This window comes from Capricornis sumatraensis, chromosome 13 (genome assembly GCF_032405125.1).
Source record: "Capricornis sumatraensis isolate serow.1 chromosome 13, serow.2, whole genome shotgun sequence".
Classification (NCBI taxonomy): domain Eukaryota; kingdom Metazoa; phylum Chordata; class Mammalia; order Artiodactyla; family Bovidae; genus Capricornis; species Capricornis sumatraensis.
In genome coordinates this window covers 71,300,778-71,317,402 of record NC_091081.1, presented here as the reverse complement: position 1 = coordinate 71,317,402, position 16,625 = coordinate 71,300,778, and the positions used below count along the sequence as shown (strand labels likewise).

At 40.7% G+C, this 16,625-nt stretch overlaps 1 protein-coding gene across 1 annotated transcript in view; it reads right to left on the bottom strand.

Annotated features, from left to right (window-relative positions):
• The window catches only part of ADGB (androglobin), a 184,515-nt gene extending 172,021 nt beyond the window's left edge, over positions 1-12,494 (bottom strand). The window contains exon 1 of the mRNA XM_068985429.1: positions 12,421-12,494. Within this exon, the coding sequence (XP_068841530.1) occupies positions 12,421-12,494 (74 nt within the window). The remainder of the gene's footprint in view (positions 1-12,420) is intronic.
• Positions 12,495-16,625: the final 4,131 nt, after the last annotated feature.

The window sequence follows — 16,625 nt, the reverse complement described above, 5'->3', positions numbered from 1 at the left end:
TATAATATCTTTGTGATCCAATGGACTGTAGTGCACCAGGCTCCTCTGTCCATGGAATTTTCCAAGCAAGAATACTGGAGTGGGTTGCGATTTCCTCCTCCAGGGAACTTCTTGACCGAGGGATTGAACTCATGTCTCTTGAGTCTCCTGCATTTGCAGGCAGATTCTTTGCCACTGTGCCCCTAGGACGCAATATACACTGGTAATTATAGTCAACTTGGAATATTGTTTTAAAGTAAAGAATTCTATTCACATTTACAATATATTATTTGTGGATACATCTCTATCAGTTCAGTTCAGTCGCTCAGTCGTGTCCGACTCTTTGCAACCCAATGAACCATAGCATGCCCAGCCTCCCTGTCCATCACCAAGTCCTGGAGTCCACCCAAACCCATGTCCATTGAGTCGGTGATGCCATCCAACCATCTCATCCTCTGTCATCCCCTTCTCCTCCTGCCCTCAATCTTTCCCAGCATCAGCGTCTTTTCAAATGAGTCAGTTCTTCCCATCAGGTGGCCAGAGTGTCAGCTTCAACATCAGTCCTTCCAATGAACACCCAGGACTGATCTCCTTCAGGATGCACTGGTTGGATCTTCTTGCAGTCCAAGGAACCCTCAAGAGTCTTCTCCAACACCACAGTTCAAAAGCATCATTTCTTCTGTGCTCAGCTTTCTTTATGGTCCAACTCTAACTCCATACATGACTACTAGAAAAACCATAGCCTTGACTAGATGGAACTTTGTTGACAAAGTAATGTCTCTGCTTTTTAATATGCTATCTAGGTTGGTCATAACTTTCCTTCCAAGGAGTAAGCATCTTTTAATTTCATGGCAATTACTGCAATCACCATCTGCAGTGATTTTGGAGCCCCCAAAATAAAGTCATCCATTGTTTCCACTGTTGCCCCATCTATTTGTCACAAAGTGATGGGACTGGATGCCATGATTTTAGTTTCCTGAATGTTGAGCTTTAAGCCAACTTTTTCACTCTCCTCTTTCACTTTCATCAAGAGGCTCTTTAGCTCCTCTTCACTTTCTGCCATAAGGGTGGTGTCATCTGCATATCTGAGGTTATTGATATTTCTCCTGGCAATCTTGATTCCAGCTTATGTTTCTTCCAGCCCAGTGTTTCTCACGATGTAATCTGTATATAAGTTAAATAAGCAGGGTGACAATATACAGCCTTGACATACTCCTTGTCCTATTTGGAACCAGTCTGTTGTTCCATGTCCAGTTCTAACTGTTGCTTCCTGACCTGCATATAGGTTTCTCAAGAGGCAGGTCAGGTGGTCTGGTATCTCCATCTCTTTCAGAATTTTCCACAGTTTATTGTGATCCACACAGTCAAAGGCTTTGCATAGTCAATAAAACAGAAATAGATGTTTTTCTGGAACTCTTTTGCTTTTTCGATGATCCAGCAGATGATGGCAATTTGATCTCTGGTTCCTCTGCCTTTTCTAAAACCAGCTTGAACATCTGGAAGTTCACAGTTCACGTATTGCTGAAGCCTGGCTTGAAGACTTTAGGGCATTACTTTACTAGTGTATGAAATGAGTGCAATTGTGTGATAGTTTGAACATTTTTGGCATTGCCTTTCTTTGGGATTGGAATGAAAACTGAGCTTTTCCAGTCCTGTGGCCACTGCTGAGTTTTCCAAATTTGCTGGCATATTGAATACAGCACTTTCACAGCATCATCTTTTAGGATTTGAAATAGCTCAATTGAAATTCCATCACCTCCACTAGCTTTGTTCATAGTGATGCTTTCTAAGGCCCACTTGACTTCACATTCCAGGATGTCTGGATCTAGGTGAGTGATCACACCATCATGATTATCTGAGTCGTGAAGATCTTTTTTGTATAGTTCTTCTGTGTATTCTTGCCACCTCTTCTTAATATTTTCTGCTTCTGTTAGGTCCATACCATTTCTGTCCTTTACTGAGCCCATCTTTGCATGAAGTGTTCCCTTGGTATCTCTAATTTTCTTGAAGAGACCTCTAGTCTTTCCCATTCTGAATATCAGAATAATTATGATGAGTGAAAGAAGCCATACAAAAGCCACACAAAAGGAGCTTTATAATTCCATTTATATAAAATGCCAGAAAATGCAAACTAATTGACACTGACAGAAAATAAGACAGTGATTGCCTGGGGACTGAGGATAGGGAAGGACAGAAGGAAGGAATCACCAAGAGATCAAGGAAAGCTTTTCAAATCATAGATCTGTTCATTATCTTGACTGTGTTGATGCTTTCATATGTGTGGATGTACGTCCACATTTAGCAGAATGCATTCTTTAAATATGTATGTCAAATACAGTGCAATTTATTGGATGTCAAAGTTATATCAATAAATCAGTTTTTTAAACAGAAATAAAAAGAAAAGCCTGGGAATTTTAAAAGGTAAATTTAGCAAAATCCAAACATCACTTTGTAATAGCAATATTACCTGTTATTATAGTCATAATATACAGTTAAATGAAATCTTGATTCTGTGATATAGTTGACTGCCAAGTCATATGCAACCAAATATATTTTGTCTACATATTCTGTCTTTCATGTATACTGTTCCTGGCAAATTAAACCTTATATAATTTGGAGTTGGGGAAAAAGTCAGAACTGTCCTTACAGGTAATAGAAAATAGTTCATACTTGCATTAATGTATATTTGATAATCTGGTTATTAATAAAATGCCAACAAAACAACTTTTTAAAACTTAGAAGCACTTGTTAATCACCTATCTAGGAAAGATGACAAAATGATTAAAAAATTCCTAGGTCACTTCACAAGATTATTTAATATAATGAAACGTATTAATACATGAGTTGAAAACCAAAGAAAACTTTAGCTGACACAAAATCATTAAAGACTTCTAAGACAAAAAGTTTGAAAAGAAGCAGTATCTTATTTACACACAAGCGGATACGTTCTCCTATATATGTTTTATTTAGATTACTTCCACTGTAAGGATGTTAAAAGTTCAATAATGTGTGAGTCTGGAATTTTGCTATTATTTTCTTTGAGCATGCTGTTCAAGGTAAAGACATGATTTGATTCATACTGGGAGGTAGTTTATTTATGCAATGTGCAATCAGCATGCCTTATTAAGTAGGATCAGGTAATACCCTGAAGAAATCAGAATATGAATAGAATACACAATTGACTTAATTTGCATTAGGGGCATTCTGAGCCATATTCTTCAGAAATATTAAATATATGAAGAAATAAATTGCAACCTCTAAAAATTTTTTAAAGTAAAAATAGTTAAAGCCAGATTTTTATGTCATCTTTAACTCACTTGATTTGATGAAAATTATTTAATTGGACATTTAACCTTAAAAGTTCAACATTTATCTATTTTTTAATACACTGTACTTGTGTGTATATGAAAATAAATAGATGAGGGAGATTGAGATACAAACTTTCAATTACAAAATACATGAGTCAAAGGCAAGAAATGTATAGTGTAAGAAATATAGTCAATAATTATGTAACAATAATATCTTTGTATGGTGACAGACAGCAACTAGACTTATCATGGTGGTCATTTTGAAATATATAGAAATAGCAAGTCACTACTTTGTATACCAGGACCTAATGGGGGTATTGCAAGTCAATTATACTTCAAAATCAAAGAAACAAACATAACTCATAGAAAAAAAGGTCAGATTTGTAGCTACCATAAATGGGAGTGGAGAGGTGGAATTGGATGAAGGTAGCCTAAAGTTATAAACTTCCAGTCATAAATGAATACTAAGGATATAAATTTCAACATGATAAATATTCTTAATGCTGCTGTACATCATATATATGAAAGTTGTTAAAAGAATAAATCCTAAGAGTTCTTATCACAAGAAAAATTTTTTTTCTATTTCTTTACTGTTGTGTCTACATGAGATGACAGATGTTCACCAAACTTATTGTGGTAATTATTTCATGATGTATGTAAGTAAAATCATCACAAAATGAATGCTGAGCCAAGGTAGAGAAGCAATTTGAAGGGAAAATCAAAATAATATGGAAACCAACTAGACATGATGGGCAACGGTAGGTGAAGATCAAAGATGACTACTCCTGAAACTCAAGGTCACACAGAGGATGGTAATAAGATTCTCTAAAATGAACAGGGGAAATCTACACATTTGGGAGAGATAAAGATGACCTCCATCTTGGACATATTTAACGTGGAGCAAGAGAGTACATCCAAGTGGATTTGTCCCCTTGAACTTGAGCTCAATTACATGATAAGAACCACAGGTGTTAATTCAGTCATCGTTAATCATCATTGTTTTAGATGATCAAAAGGGATAAAGGAGAAGAGAGTGAAATAAGACCATAGGAGAATGACTTAATTTGGGGGCGGGGGGCGGGGTGGAAGAAAGAAAACAGCAGGTCAGAGAGAAAGGAGAACTCTGGGAAGGGGAAAGAGAGGGTAGATTTAGGTGGAGGGACAGATGTTCCTATGAGCCCTCTTAAGCGATGGGGAGAAACAAAGGGAGAGAGAGAATCGGAGGGGGCTGCTTCTGCTGTTCTGATCCCAGTATACACAGGATCCCGAGCTTCTGCCGCTTCCCAGTATCTAACACGGTTGAGCAGCAAAGCTGATATTTTAAAGAGAAAAGACAAAACATGGCATGAAAATATATGAAATAATGTCCTTAATGACTTTAGCCAAAATCCATGAGAGAAACGACAGGTTCATAGTACCCATGGCCTAGTACATGCACAGGGTCCAGTGAGCCTTGTTTTTTTCCTTCCCTTTTAAACAACTCCAGCTATTTTCTTCCTGAACTCATTCTTTGTCTGTGGTGCAAAGCAATCCAAAATCCCTCCTAGACTTTGACCCAGGGTGGAGTGAACATGTGCTGTGTCCTAAATTTATAGTTAATTCATTACAACTGTGAGCAGTTTGTACAGTACAGCCTTCACCTTCGACTGTGACCTCACCTGGTTAAACTCTCACTGTGTTTCTGGCTCAGACCTGGGGCAAAAGCAGGCAAAACAGAACATAATCTTTCCTGCTTCCTCTCCTTTTGCCTGTGTATCCACAAGGTTTGGTGAACTGTAGTAATCTTTTACATTAATTTGTAACTAAATTAGACACACGTTCCTCCTGAACTCAAGATTGAGTGGTAAAGAAATGGGAACATAAAGGGCACATTAACTGAAGCAAAATATGTAATTTTGATATTCATCAGGTCAGAAGAATGAAATAAAAACAATCACAAAATATTTGGACTACGGTATTCATTTGGCATCAGAAAAAAAGTATGATTATATATATATTCACTTCCTATAAAAAGTTTACTTTTAATATGTACCGTATGTTAATTAAGCCATACAAATCAGCATAGCTATAACCCTAAACCCTCGAATTAACTAGCCTGAACCTACCTTAGGGAAGAATATAACAAAATTTCAAAGCACCTAGTTGAATGCTTCTGACAACATATACATGTCTTATTTGCAAAGAGTCAAAGAGAGAAAGATTAGTAATATTTCTACCCAACATTTCATACTATATAAATTATATGAAATTACACAAATTATATAAAAGTTATATTTCTGATATCTTAGATACAGATTTTAGTCATTTTTATCTCACATTAATAGTTTATAGATTATTTGATTCCTTAATTTCAATAATCTTTTACCTGTAAATGTCAAAATAATAGTAAAGCCAACTAAAATATTTTTCAATAACCACTTTTGATTGAGGTAATATTACTTTGCTCATTTAGAAACACTAGCAACAGTGTTGTAAGTTTCAAAGTACAAATTTGATCTTTTTTTTAGGTAACCCTGAGGTACAAATTCCATGAGTTTGTACATTTAAAATCTTTTTAATCTAACGTCTTCTACTCCTCTAATAATGGTATAAACTGAGAAGGAACAATTTCTCCTCCAAAGCTAAACAAAATAAAAACTGATTGATTAAAAAAAAAAAAAGGTTCATTGCCAGAAATGATTGTTAATCCATGTCAAGTTTCAACAAATTATTCAACAAATGCTCAGATTAATATTATTCAAAGGGAGAACTAGTGGCAGATCCCACTAAAACTAACAGGGTATTCCTATCCTCACTGAGCAGGGCTTTTTAGCTGAGATGCTTATATTTTTAAAATATACAACAGATATGTATATAGTACCCTAATCTGTGCCGAGGGAGTGTTGCCCTGTGTCCCTGGGATAATTGACAGGGCCTCTTCCCTCTGGGTCTCAGAGCCTCTGATTTTGAGTCAGAGGCTTTATGGCCAAGCTGCCACAGCAGATTTCTATTTTAACTAAAAGTTCACTCACGAGTCCTGTGCTGTGCTTAGTCACACAGTCATGTCTGACTCTTTGCAACCCCATGGACTGCAGCTCATCAGGCTCCTCTGTCCATGGGCATTCTCCAGGCAAGAATACTGGAGTAAGTTGCCATGCCCTCCTCCAGGGAATCTTCCCAACTGAATCGAACCTAGGTCTCACTTATTGCAGGCAGATATTTTACCATCTGAGCCACCAGGGAAGCCCCCTGTCACCAAAGGTCACCTTTTAAATTGTGAGTCCTTAAAACATTAGCTGGTGAGGTCTTCAGAGGTGACCTGGGAACCATAAAACTCACTGTGAATCTTGAGCTGTTTTCTTATCTGCTTCTCTTCCATATCTGCCCTTTTCTGTGGAGCTATAGGACCAGACCTAGAGTTATAAAAGCCATCTCTCTCTCTAGTTCTCACACAGACATTTTTTTTTTCTTTTTGATTTCTGGTGGTAGAGGAATAGGTTATCTATTGTCTATCAACCACTATTGCATGGTTTAATTTAAGCAGCTCTTTCTTGGACTTGGTATAACCAATAATTCACTTAATTTAATCCTCAGTAAAGTATGTATTTTATTTTATGTTGCTTTCATGGTATTAATCATAATTCCACTCTTGTAATAGTCTTGTTTTCAATGTTTTCCAGGCAAGAATACTGGAGTGGGTTGCCATTTCCGATTCCCTGGAGAAGAAAATGGCAACCCACTCCAGTATTCTTGTCTGGAAAATTTCATGGACTGAGGAGCCTGGTAGGCTACAGTCCATGGGGTCGCAAAGAGTCAGACATGACTGGGCAACTTCACTTTTGCTTTCACTTACATGGTATTAATCATAATTCCACTCTTGTAATTGTCTTGTTTTCAATGTTTTGTATAAACACATATGTTGATCTTTTTTTGAGAATTCTATGAAATTTAAATGCACACTTCTGTAAGTATAGAAAAATTTGAGCTTTTGAAACATACTTCACCCTGTTTTGAAAAGAGGTCTAACTATATTCAATACCCTATGATAAACCATAATGAAAAAGAATGTGTGTGTATATATATATATATATATAAAACTGAATCACTTTGCTGTACAGCAAAAATTAATGCAGCATTGTAAATCAACTATACTACAATAAAATACATTTTTTTAAAAAAAGGGGTCTAATTATATATCATCATCTGTAAGAATCTGGAAGGCTGAGTAATTCTTGTTACTTCAACAAATTTTGTTGGCTTGATCTTGGTTTTAGTGTTCTATTGGAAGTGGAACAAAATTATGGAAGTGTAAACATCAAGTTGTATCCCTATCTCAAACTTCTCATTAAAGTTCTAAATATATTAACATTTCAAGTGTAAGCATTAACACTTCTAATAACTTTTAATACTTGAATTGCATGGCTTTTTCTCCTTCTTTTCAGTTGTCTGTCATGTACACCCAGACTTATATTCAGTACTTCTAAGAAGATCAAATGTTTGGCTTCTGTCACTACAAATCCTTCCAGTGGCATCTAAGCAATGAAAGTAACTTTGCAGGGCATACTAGTTTTCATACTAAGCTTCCCAGGTGGTTCTATTAGTAAAGAATCTCCCTGCCAATGCAGGATACATAAAAGATGTTGATTTGATCTCTGGGTCAAGAAGATCCCCTGGAGGTAGAAATGGCAACCCACTCCAATATTCTTGCTGTAAAATCTCATGGACAGAGGAGCCTGGTGGGCTACTGTCCATAGGGTCCCAAAGAGTCGGACACAACTGTAGTGACTTAACACATCACTAGTTTTCAAATTGATTAATTTAAATTGGTTTGTAATTTCAAATTGTTATTAGGTACTAATAATGAAAGACATGGAAACCACTCCAGTGTTCTTGTCTGGGAAATCCCATGGAGAGAGGAGCTTGGTGGGCTACAGTGCATGTAATTGCAAATGGTGGATATGACTGAAGTAAATTATCATGAAAGCACACAGAGTTTTAAAAAATCTGAAAGAATCATAGAAGTTTGGAGTTAGAGAAGAAAAAAGAGCAGGGAGGACAGGGGATGTTGAAATGGGAGCAATTTCAAGTAGATGGCCCTTCATGTAAAGGAGAAAAACTTGAATACTGGAAGAGAAAACTGACACATCCAATGTCAGAAAAAAATGGTCCAAAGGTGAGTCTTATATCAGAGATTTTATTCTTGCTGATACAAAGAAAAGGGGAGTACATAAAATCGAAATAAGTTAACCTAATGTAAAAACTGACAGCTTAGTTACCTGGCGTACTTATTCTTGGTGATTCAAAGTCATATTTAATGAATTTGGTGACAACTGGATATACAATGTTCTGCTTTTACAGTTGAAACTTTTCAGTTTTTGAATTTTGCCAACAGTGAACGAGATCAGAAAGGGAGGGAGAATTGGGATTCAATCAAATTTAAAAGGAATGAAACCAAGCTAGGTAACTGAACTATGAGCTCATTAATAAACAAATGGCAAATGGTTATTATGTGCTAGCCACTCAGCTAGGCAAAAGCCAGACATGGTCCTGTCTCCAGTTTGACACATAATTTTAGAGAATACAAGAAATTTGTTACAGATGGCAGCTGTAGGACAATCAGGTTTAATGGGACAGCCATTTTCAAAGCTCTGAATACACCTTCTCTCACTTTTGTGCTCGGGACCATGTCAGAGTTAGTTGCATTTATTGGATGTATAACCATATGGTGTGGTGAAATAATAGCATATAAAAACTTACACTGTCACCAGTATATTTCAAGTGACAATTACACTGGAGCCTTGCTAGACTTTGATCCCCGGGCTCCATACTCCTGTGTGCTTAGTCATTTGGTTGTGTCTGACTCTTTGTGACCCCGTGGACTACAGCCTGCCAGGGTCCTCTGTCCATGGGGATTCTCCAAGCAAGAATACTGGAGTGTGTTGCCTCGTCCAGGGGATCTTCCCAACCCAGGTCTCTAGCATTGCAGGCAGATTCTTTACCAATGGAGCCACCAGGAAAGTCCATGCTAGGTGACACCTAAATCTATGACTTGTCTTGATGTCTATCATTAGTTCTTCAGTAAAACTTAGAGGATAACCATGATTTACAATGGACTTCACATCCTATTACATAATGTTATAGCAAAATCTAATGATTTAATGTTTAATACATGATAGCTAGTTTCTAGCAATGCCTAGATATTGTATCACTATTTGCCCTTACCTTTATTTTCATAAATATATATATATTTATGAATTTTTATTGCTATAATTCAATTCAGATATATTCAGGAAAAAATAAGCATCATCTAAAAAAGAAATGGGATGCCCCAGTAAGGAAAGAGTTAACAGGTTATCTGCAGGGATCTTATCTCTATCACGTGATAGAATCACCACAAAACAAGGCCAGGTACTGTGTTTTATGATATCTAGTTTGAACAGTTTTTTTGTTTTTGTTTTTGTTTTTTAATGGGAGTTAACAATCTCATCTCTTTTAGCATATAAACTCTCTAAAATCAAAGCTCCTTAAGAGCTGTGAGCCTTTAATGTGCATTACTCCTTGGAAGAAAAGTTATGACCAACTTAGATAGCATATTCAAAAGCAGAGACATTACTTTGCCGACTAAGGTCCGTCTAGTCAAGGCTATGGTTTTTCCAGTAGTCAGGTATGGATGTGAGAGTTGGACTGTGAAGAAGGCTGAGCACCGAAGAACTGATGCTTTTGAACTGTGGTGTTGGAGAAGACTCCTGAGAGTCCCTTGGACTGCAAGGAGATCCAACCCGTCCATTCTGAAGGAGATCAGCCCTGGGATTTCTTTGGAAGGAATGATGCTGAAGCTGAAACTCCCTCATTCGAAGAGTTGACTCATTGGAAAAGACTTTGATGCTGGGGCAGGAGAAGAAGGGGACGACCGAGGATGAGATGGCTGGATGGCATCACTGACTCGATGTACATGAGTCTGAGTGAACTCCGGGAGTTGGTGATGGACAGGGAGGCCTGGCGTGCTGCGATTCATGGGGTCAAGGAGTCGGACACGACTGAGCGACTGCACTGAACTGAACTGAACTGAGTTATAATCATCACTAAGTTTGCTTTCTTTTTTTGGTGTATTCAAAAACTCATTTGCAATCCTGTTATTGTTTCTTATTTAATCACTGCCATTTACTCATTCATTAAATATTTTTGAGTGCCTACTATATATGACCCAAAAATCAGTCTAGGTACTTAGGATTCAATAGTGTATAAAACAGAAGAAAAATTATTGCCTTCAGGGAACTTCTATTTTTATTAGGATGACATATGAATAACCATAATTTTAAAGCAAAATATATAGCATGCTAATTAGAAAAACAATTAATGACAAAATAAAGCACAAAGGAAAAACAGGGAGTTCTTGGTTTTGTCAGAAAAGTGGGGATTGCAACTTTACAGCTGGCCAAAGAAGCTAACATGAACAAATGGCACTGAGCTAGATATCTAAAAGACATGAGGGAGAAAGCCATAAGCAAATGGCTTTCTAGAAGAGGAAATAGCCAGAGCAAAGGCCCTGGGGTACATATTCCAGGATGTGAAAAGGACAGGATGTGAACAAGGGGGAAGTAAAGTCAGAAATGAACAGGGCAGAATGGAAAAGACCCTGATTCTATATATAACAGTGTAGGACTGTCCTACACTGGTTATGTATCATGAGAGCAATTCTGTTAAAAATGACTTATGTATATCAAATAATAACTGAAATTTAAGTTACTAATAAAATGAATGGATTATCTGCCAGGAAGCTGGAAGCCTGCTTATGAGAGAGAACAGAACTAGGAACTAGAGGATCTCAGACATGGGAATGAATGTGGGAGAGGAGTTCAGGGAGAGAAAAAGTTTAAAGAGAAGGCATCAGTGAACAGAAGTTCAACGTGGGATTCTTCAGGTGAAGACAGAGATGAAGAACTGCTGCTGCTGCTAAGTCACTTCAGTCGTGTCCAACTCTATGCGACCCCATAGACGGCAGCCCATCCATGGGACTCTCCAGGCAAGAAGACTGGAGTGGGCTGCCATTTCCTTTTCCAATGCATGCATCCATGCTAAGTCGCTTCAGTCGTGTCTAACTCTGTGCGACCCCATAGACGGCAGCCCACCTGGCTCCTCTGTCCATGGGACTCTCCAGGCAAGAAGACTGGAGTGGGCTGCCATTTCCTTCTCCAGTGTGTGCATGCACGCATGCTAAGTCACTTCAGTCATGTCTGACTGTGCGACCCCATGGATAGCAGCCCACCTGGCTCCTCTGTCCAGGGGATTCTCCAGGCAAGAATACTGGAGTGGGTTGCCATTTCCTTCTCTGAGATGCAGAACTAGGCATCCAAAATCTAAGAGTCCAAGTAAAAATAATCTACAGTCCACCTCTCACAGGCACAGCGGGGAAAACATGAATGATCCCCCTGAAGTAGGTTTAGCAGCTGGCACTCTCATAAATTGTGTAAGTTCAAAGGCGGGGGTAGGGGGAAGAGGGGGACCAGAGCAGGGGAAAACATGATAAGGAGGTACATACACAGCAAAAACCACCCCAGATCAGAGAGGGATCATTGAGATTTCATGAACTAGGGTCTGTATACTTTATCGGAGTAAACGTTAGTAACGTGAATTAAATATTTACATAGTTTTAACTTTTGAAAACCATTTCATGTCTGATAGAATCTGACTAAAGCTCTTCAGTTGTTAGATGAGGCAAATACGAACTAAGGATTCATCAGTGAGGTGAAAGGTCTCTCTGCTGAGACTGGGCCCATGCAGATGTGGTCCTAACCTTGAGCCTCGCCTCTCTGGTAAGGAAGCCGCAGCCCTTCCAAGTGCCTGGGTGGAGCCTGAAGGAGAGGAGCGGCAGGAAAGGGTGGGAGGTTCGTGGACTGGAGCAGGAAGTGCAGCCACCCCGCTAAGCAGGTGAAATAGGGAAATCAGGGGCTCTGGAAGTGGATCCAGGCAGGCATGGACGAAGAGTGAGGGCAAGAGTCTCCCAGATCCGGGTTCTTGCAGACGGTAAAGAAGATGGAGGAAGCCATCTAAACTCCTGCCTTGGCAGAGTTTGCTACAGGGAAGCAGAGTCGGGACAAGGGGAAAGGACAAAGGATCAAGCCCGCGGTGGAATGGCCAGACAGAGTTCCCTTACTCTTTAGATTTATCCGATCCGTGCGCCGAGTTGATACGATGCACTTCTTTCTTCTTGGCTTGTTTGGTGGTCATGGCAGAGGTAGCCGCAGGCAGGAGCTGAGCTCTGAGCTCTGAGCCGCCTCTGTGGCCCTGGCTACGCGTTTGCCGTTGCTAGGAGACGGCCAGTGCGCGTCCGGAAGCCGCGGTGCAGGTGCTGGTCAGGTTTTAGCTGGGGCGGCCCTAGCGAAGGTAGCTCTGAGGTTGCAAAGGGACTGCGAGCGCCTAAGAGCTCAGGTCTTCCCAGCGGGGTGGAAATCTAGGGGTTGGGTGCCCGGAGGAAGCCGGCCCGGGCGTGGATTTGACCGTAAGATTGATAGATTCTGATAAACTGGAGTTTTTCTATCAGGCTGACTCTGCCAGGCTTTGCTCTTCGGAAGCATATACCTCGATTAACTCTTTTGGATTTGAAGACATATACTATAAAAGTCTTCCAGGTGGCGCTAGTGATAAAGAACCGGTCTGTTAGTGCAGGAAACTTAAGAGTCCAGGGTTCCATCCCTGATTTGGGAAGATCCCCTGGAGGAGGAAACAGTAACCCACTTCAGTATTCTTGTCTGGGAAATCCCACAGGCAGAGGAGTCTAGCAGGCTACAGTCCATGGGGTGCCCAAGAGTGGGACACAACTGAAGTGACTTAGCACACACTGCAAATCCCCTTTCCCCAGGTCTTTTCTCTTTTGAACAAGTTCCTCTAATAATTAAGGAGACATTATGAACACAGTGAATTTGTCAATGGCTCAGTCAAGGTTTCAATAATGAATACAGTGGGTGCAGGGGGATCTCTGCAGGGAAGGCAATATTATGATCTTAGTCGCTTAAGGTTTGATGATGATGTCTGTGATTGAATAAGTTGGGGGTCTTGTGAGAGTTGGACTATAAAGAAAGCTGAGTGCAGAAGAATTGATGCTTTTGAACTGTGGTGTTGGAGAAGACTCTTGAGGGTCCCTTGGACTGCAAGGAGATCCAACCAGTCCATCCTAAAGGAAATCAGTCCTGGGTGTTCATTGGAAGGACTGATGTTGAAGCTGAAACTCCAATACTTTGGACACCTGATGAGAAGAGCTGACTCATTGGAAAAGACCCGGATGCTGGAAAAGACCCTGATGCTGGAAAAGACCCTGATGCTGGGAAAGATTGAGAGTAGGAGGAGAAGGGGACAACAGAGGATGAGATTGGTTGGATGGCATCACCGACTCAATGGACATGGGTTTGGGTAGACTCCAGGAGTTGGTGTTGGACAGGGAGGCCTGGCGTGCTGTGGTTCATGGGGTCACAAAGAGTCAGACACGACTGAGTGACTGGACTGAACTGGGTTTTTCACATGAAAGAATAAATTCAGGTCATGGAATGGAGTGGCCTTGGATAATTTCTTTGAGAAGATGCTGGAGCCAGAAGACCCAAATTGAAGCAAACCAAGATCAATTAAGTCTCTTCAGTCCTGCTGATATTTGTAGTTATCTTGCCTTGGGCAAGTTCTTCCTTTTAAGCCTCCAGTTTACTTACTTGTACTTACTTGGGTTTCCCTCATAGCTCAGTTGATAAAGAATCTGCCTGCAATGCAGGAGACCTAGGTTTGATCCCTGGGTCAGGAAGATCCCCTGGAGGAGGAAATGGCAACCCACTCCAGTAGTCTTGCCTAGAGAATCCAACAGAGAGAGGAGCCTGGGAGGCTATAGTCAATGGGGTCGCAAGAGTCCACGAGTCGGACACCACCATATTTTCAGGCACTGATTTACTTACTTGTAAACACTAGATGCTAATACCTAACACAAGTCTCTCATGAGCATAACTGAGATGTACTTAAAATGCTTAGCACACAATGAAAACACAGAAAATAGGGGCTCCTGCTTCAAAATGCCTTCAAAGACCAGGCAGTTAACGTGAATGAATGAAGTTGAGAAATGCTTAGACTGGGAACACTTTTAAGGGCATTAAAATAAAACCAAATATTACTCTGGCCCAACATACTCTCAGTTTAGAGAGATTTAACCATCCACAGGCCTCAGTTTTAGAGCCCCTCATATTAGATGGCCTCTTCCATTAACCTAGAGATAACTCTGTGTGTGTGTGTGTGTGTGTGTGTGTGTGTGTGTGTGTTAGTCCCTCAGTCATGTCCAGCTCTTTGTGAACCCATAGACTGTAGCCTGCCAGGCTCTTCAGTCCATAGGGATTCTCCAGGCAAGAATACTGGAGTGAGTTGCCATGCACTCCTTGGAGGATCTTCCAGACTCACAGATTGAACCCAGGTTTCCCTCATTGCAGGAGGATTCTTTGTCTAAGCCATCTGCAGTTCAGTTCAGTTCAGTTGCTCAGTCCTGTCCGACTCTTTGTGATCCCATGAACCACAGCACACCAGGCCTCCCTGTCTATCACTAGCTCCCGGAGTTCACTCAAACTCATGTCGATTGAGTCAGTGATGCCATCCAGCCATCTCATCCTCTGTCATCCCCTTCTCTTCCTGCCCTGAATCCCTCCCAGCATCAGAGTCTTTTCCAATGAGACAACTCTTCACACGAGGTGGCCAAAGTATTGGAGTTTCAGCTTTAGCATCAGTCCTTCCAATGAACACCCAGGACTGATCTCTTTTAGAATGGACTGGTTGGATCTCCTTGCAGTCCAAGGGACCCTCAAGAGTCTTCTCCAACACCACAGTTCAAAAGCATCAATTCTTCAGTGCTCAGCTTTCTTCACAGTAAAACTCTCATGTCCATACATGACTACTGGAAAAACCATAGCCTTGACTAAACGGACCTTTGTTGGCAAAGTTTCTGCTTTTGAATATGCTGTCTAGGTTGGTCATAACTTTCCTTCCAAGGAGTAAGCATCTTTTAATTTCATGGCTGCAGTCACCATCTGCGTGATTTTGGAGCTCCTAAAAATAAAATCTGACACTGCTTCCACTGTTTTCCCATCTATTTGCCATGAAGTGATGCGACCAGATGCCATGATCTTAGTTTTCTGAATGTTGAGCTTTAAGCCAACTTTCTCACTGTCCTCTTTCACTTTCATCAAGAGGCTCTTTAGCTCCTCTTCACTTTCTGCCATAACGGTGGTGTCATCTGCATATCTGAGGTTATTGATATTTCTCCCAGCAATCTTGACTCCAGCTTTTGCTTCATCCAGCCCAGCGTTTCTCATGATGTAATCTGCATATAAGTTAAATAAGCAGGGTGACAATATACAGCCGTGACATACTCCTTTTCCTCTTTGGAACCAGTCTGTTGTTCCATGTCCAGTTCTAACTGTTGCTTCCTGACCTGCATACAGATTTCTCAAGAGGCAGGTTAGGTGGTCTGGTATGCCCATCTCTTTCAGAATGTTCCACAGCTTATTGTGATCCACACTGTCAAAGGCTTTGGCATAGGCAATAAAGCAGAAATAGGTGTTTTTCTGGAACTCTCTTGCTTTTTTGATGATCCAGCGGATGTTGGCAATTTGATCTCTGGTTCCTCTGCCTTTTCTAAAACCAGCTTGAACATCTGGAAGTTTTACGGTTCACACATTGCTGAAGCCTGGCTTGGAGGATTTTGAGCATTACTTTACTAGCATGTGCTGCTGCTGCTGCTGCTAAGTCGTTTCAGTCGTGTCCGACTCTGTGAGACCCCAGAGACGGCAGCCCACCAGGCTCCCCCATCCCTGGGATTCTCCAGGCAAGAATACTGGAGTGAGTTGCCGTTTCCTTCTTTGATGCACGAAAGTGAAAAGTGAAAGTGACATGCTCAGTCGTGTCTGACTTTTAGCGACCTCATGGACTGCAGCCTACCAGGCTCTTGCGTCCATGAGATTTTCCTCTAGCGTGTGAGATGAGTGCAGTTGTGCGGTAGTTTGAGCATTCTTTGGCACTGCCTTTCTTTGGGATTTGAATGAAAACTGACCTTTTCCAGTCCTGCGGCCACTGCTGAGTTTTCCAAATTTGCTGGCATATTGAGCGCAGCACTTTCACCACATCATCTTTCAGGATTTGAAAGAGCTCAACTGGAATTACATCACCTCCACTAGCGGTGGAGCCAGCCCGTGTCCCTCACAGAAGCGTGGCTGAGAAGAGCTCCCCCTCACCCAAGTTCAGGGTTGGCAGCCGAGAGGAGCTACCCCACGTCTGAGGTCAGGGCCGGCGGCCGAGAAGAACAACCCCATGTCTGAGGACAGGGGCGGCCAAAAGGAGCTA